General features: G+C 42.4%; 1 protein-coding gene across 1 annotated transcript; it reads right to left on the reverse strand.

Moving 5' to 3' along the window:
- Positions 1-299: 299 nt before the first annotated feature.
- LOC124279926 (zinc finger protein 658B-like) lies at positions 300-3583 on the reverse strand. The gene is made up of 2 exons (XM_046715806.1): positions 3110-3583; positions 300-2216 (listed from the first exon to the last, which is right to left on the reverse strand). The coding sequence occupies exon 2, from the start codon at positions 2144-2146 to the stop codon at positions 635-637; it is 1512 nt and encodes a 503-aa protein (XP_046571762.1). The 5' UTR covers positions 2147-2216; positions 3110-3583; the 3' UTR covers positions 300-634.
- Between the last annotated feature and the right edge of the window lie 818 nt (positions 3584-4401).

The following is a 4401-nucleotide window of genomic DNA, read 5'->3' on the forward strand; positions in this document are numbered from 1 at the left end:
TGTCAGTTAATTTGACGGATCTTAAACTTTGCTAATTATCATTAATATGTAGTCATGTAAGCACGTGCGTGCACGTGGTGCGTGTGTTTAGATCAGCGTTGGTGTGACATCCTGTCCCCACACGACCACACCCGACCAATTTTATCACATTTTTTCTGATTATTATCACAGGTATGGATCGATCGCAGACCATTTTCTTTTCATAGTTCTGACACGGCATTGATCTTAAATGAAATTGATGGACACATTCATTACATTGTTACGAATGGCGTCATCGTTTAATAAAATAGCACAAAAGATGACTCATTTAAAGATTTAATAGCAAAAAATAAAGAATGAGAAATTGGTACATTCATGATGGCGATAGGTCCAGACAGCATCAAGCTTCGGAAACGTCACCGATATGCATCGTGGCATACAGCGGTTCACCATCAGTCAACATTGTCAGTAATCTCGACGGAACCTACATCTAACACTGTTTAGCACTTGTGAATGAAGCTAACTCCCAAAACCGTCAAAGAACACTCGATTGTTACATATTTCTACAACATATCCACGACTTGATTAACCCTGAAATATGAAAGAATTGGATGTTCCTTAACCTCTTTTGAGTGGTATATGTTTGCATATGTCTCTATTCTTTACCACTCTGGGACTCACTGTGTGCCCCATCACTCATCCGTGGTTTCATATCTGATTCCTTCTGTGATAGAAGCTTGATTTGACCTTTCCTGACGGCTGTGATCACAGAGAGACCACTGTCGGAGGGCTGTCGCAGAGGTCGGCACTTATGTGTATGTAGGTCGCCCTGTTTTGAAAAGGTCAAACCACACTCGAAGCACTTGTACGGCGTTACAAAGATCCGTCGCCTCGACGACAACAGGGAGGACTTGTAAGAAGTGTTTTTATTTTTTTCTGGAGAAAAGCTGAACACCTCAGTCTTCATGTTCTCAACGTCAGAGTCTTGCTTTATCACAGTATGAGACTGATAACTTGTTTCCTTACTCACTTCCTGGACTTCTTTGCAATAGTTTGGTAAATCTACATCCATTACATCCTCATCCTGCATGGCGTTATTTGCAGCATCCTGTGAACTAAAGGGTGATACTTCCGGTGGGTGTTTTCTCCTCGGGGTGATTGATGACGTGCCTCTGTGTGTGTGTTTAATTCTATTGGGCAACAACACAAATCGATTGATCGTCTTTTCACGATGCCCACCAAATTTCGGATAGTATTGAGATACTGTCTGTTTCTCTAACGGTAGCGGGGAAAGAATTGGGTATGCTTCCCTTGTGCTGGTGCAAACGGGTCGGCGAAGATGAACCTTTTGGTGTCTCTCCAAGTTGCTCTTGTGGCTGGTGGCGTAGCCACATAGGTCACAGGAGAAGTCCTTCCTCCCGCTGTGGACTGTAAGATGGCGACGGAGAAGAGCTTTTCGACAGAAGTTCCTGGAACATATTTGGCACCTATAGCCGCCGCGGTGGAAGAGTCCCACGTGGTCTCTGAGAGCAGCTTTACTATGGAACATCACACCGCAGCATTCTAGAGTCTTGGAACATTCCTGATGCATGGTAACAATGTGGCGCTTCAAATTGTTCTTTCTGTCGGTAAAGTACAAACATTGAGGACACTTGAAAGCTTTTTTGTCAGTGAAACCATCCTTATCCATCTGGGATCCATCCACGGCAGCACTATCTCCATCTTCACTGGACATGACAACCTGGGATTTTTCAGAAGATGGGGAGATGCACGACCCAGCCTCACTACTGTCAGGAGATACCACCATGTCCATCTTCATAGAGGAACCAGAGGAAGGAAGGAAGGTGGAGACGTGGAGGTCCGAGTCTCGACCCACACGGTAGTCGGGTCGCCGCAGCAGAGGTTCTGACCTACCCATCAGAGGGGAACAGAGGAGATTGGGTGGGGACCGGGCTAGGTGGGATGGGGATCTTGTCAGGTGGGGAGGGGACCTGGTAAGGTGAGGTGGGGACCGGGCTAGGTGGGGTGGGGACCGCACGATTGGAGGTGGGGAGCGGCCGAGGAAGCCCCGATAGTTGTTTCCCTGTTCCATCATGGACACCATCATCCTGTGGTAGGCATTTGTTGGGAACGATGCTCCAAAAGGGGTGAAGTCTGGCACTATCATGACTTTGTGTAGAAGCAGCTACTCACTCTTGGAACTGCATATCTTTATAGTGGTTGACGGATATTGTTTTCTGAAATATAATAACAAAACCATTATGAAAAACATACAAATATTTAAAACCTTGCCATATAAGGAAGGGGAGGAAATCAAAATTAAATCCCTTGGCATTGTAGAAGTTGCTTACTACATGCGAAACGTACCATTGTGTGGCTAACAGCTGGTTTACTGCACATAGTTTAAGAATCTACATCGATACGTCGCCATATTCAGTGAGCCAGAAGTAGTTATCCGTAAACTTGTTCGTTTTCTTTTATATCAAAGTAAACATGATGTAATAAAGATATTAGAAACTATAAAACACAACCTTATGACATAATTAAACCGTAATTAATTGAATTTAAATGCATGGGGATATCGTTGAATTTTGATTAAATCAAACCAAAATGACACTCACCTACCAAAATGGCAATTTCATCAGAACTATTCCTTTTTTTATTTGTCGATTGCTATTTATTAATATTTAAAAAGTTTAAATAAGTTCAGCTTTAGGTAGGAAGTACAAAAATCAAAAAAACAACTAATTACAGGAAACTGCTTAACATGTATTTTCAAAGTTCTAACCTTGAGGTAATTTGAAAAAAATATCAGTTAAAATTTCAACAATGATTTTCCTGTTAATTGAATGCTCTCAGTATGGGATCAGCTCATTCAAATCTGTTTTGGCGGGTCCATCTGCCGCAATGCTTCACAAAACATCCCCCGTACTGACATGTGATATCATTGATCGAAACCATTGCAGGAATCAAGGTGAAGAACACAGACATATACTGCAGAACGTACAACTGTATACCCCATACATTCTTCAGTAAATGTTCTAGACCAAATCTATCCTTAAATTAGCACAAAATTCTAAATTTTGTTTAATGGAGTAACATTATAGTAAATGGTTTTTAAAGTGCTCACCTTGCTGTGTTTTGATCCAGGTACCTTGGTGATCACGTTGGTTGAATGTTTCAAACTGTGATGTTGTATGTTGTAGATTCAGGCGTTGTCAGTCGTGGTTGCATATGTCGTCGGAGATTGTCTGACCCTTTCTGAGTATCGCCCTCGGAGAAATCACATTTACCATCAACCAGTGTGTACACATGTGTCACGTGATCGAGTCGCTCGACCAATGAATTTCTGTTTGCACCTGGCACAGCGATTTTATGAATGAAAATTGTAGCCGGGTACTCAATTTAGGCTTGAGAGGCCCATTCATAAGTTTGTGAATGAGAGCAGTTATCGTGAGAGCGGGTGTATCGCGGCGCGTGCTCCGCTTGGCTGCACGCGCATATGACGTATCGCACGAGACTACCTCTCCGTTCTGCTCCGTTGAGAAATACGACCAGAAGCTTATGGGCTGGGCGTTGTAAAAGTGACTGCCGTTCAGCCAACTTCATTGTCAGAATCTATTGTCCTCCGTCCAGATGAACACTCGTAGTTCTTCAGTGGGTGGTGTCACTCCGATATAGCGGAGAGCGCTCATCCAATTGTCACCGCCATTAAACACCTGTGTTTAAATATTTCATTGCGCATATTGTGTGTGACCACTATGTGACAAGAGAAATAAAGAGGATGACGTTTGAGACGCGTGCACGGATTTCACCGGCGTGTCATTCGCTGTTGATCTTATGAAATATTTAGTAACATTTGTTACAATTCGCCATGTGGTTCGCCCTCACTACCGTGATGACACGTGAAAACGGTAAACCCGTGAACCATCTGACTGTTGGATGGAGAGACGTTACCCACATGGAACAGACAGTTTATATAGACATTGTTGTCATTACTAATTCGGGATCAGTTTTGACACCTTTGTAGCAGTTTGTGTTCTATTGGCCAAGGTTGCGGTATCGATGGTAGTTGACAGTGGGTGAAGCATCTGGAAGTCCTTACAATCAGACATGTCGCTGATTGTCGTTTTATCGAAATGTTTTGAAACAGGTTTTAGATGATAAGACGCGAAATGTCAAATGTATTATTTACATATTTAGTTAAAGTGTGTCGGTGGTTACGTGGAACAACGGTAAAACTGTGGAGACATATGGCTAGCTTGATATTAATATAGACATTTCGAACTTTGGGTTCAAAATATTCTCTATGTAGTGCTGATGGGGACATCGACGGGCAAAAATACTATATCATTTTTTATATTAATTCAAAGAAAGTCAAATATGTGTGAAAATTGTTTACAACATGTTATTTGAATCTGA

This window comes from Haliotis rubra, unplaced genomic scaffold (genome assembly GCF_003918875.1).
Source record: "Haliotis rubra isolate DU_JTF1 unplaced genomic scaffold, ASM391887v1 Scf259, whole genome shotgun sequence".
In the NCBI taxonomy this organism is placed as follows: Eukaryota; Metazoa; Mollusca; class Gastropoda; order Lepetellida; family Haliotidae; genus Haliotis; species Haliotis rubra.

Excerpts from the sequence above, each read along its gene's own strand:
- LOC124279926 (XM_046715806.1), bottom strand. The coding sequence starts at position 2,146 with ATGATAGTGCCAGACTTCACCCCTTTTGGAGCATCGTTCCCAACAAAT.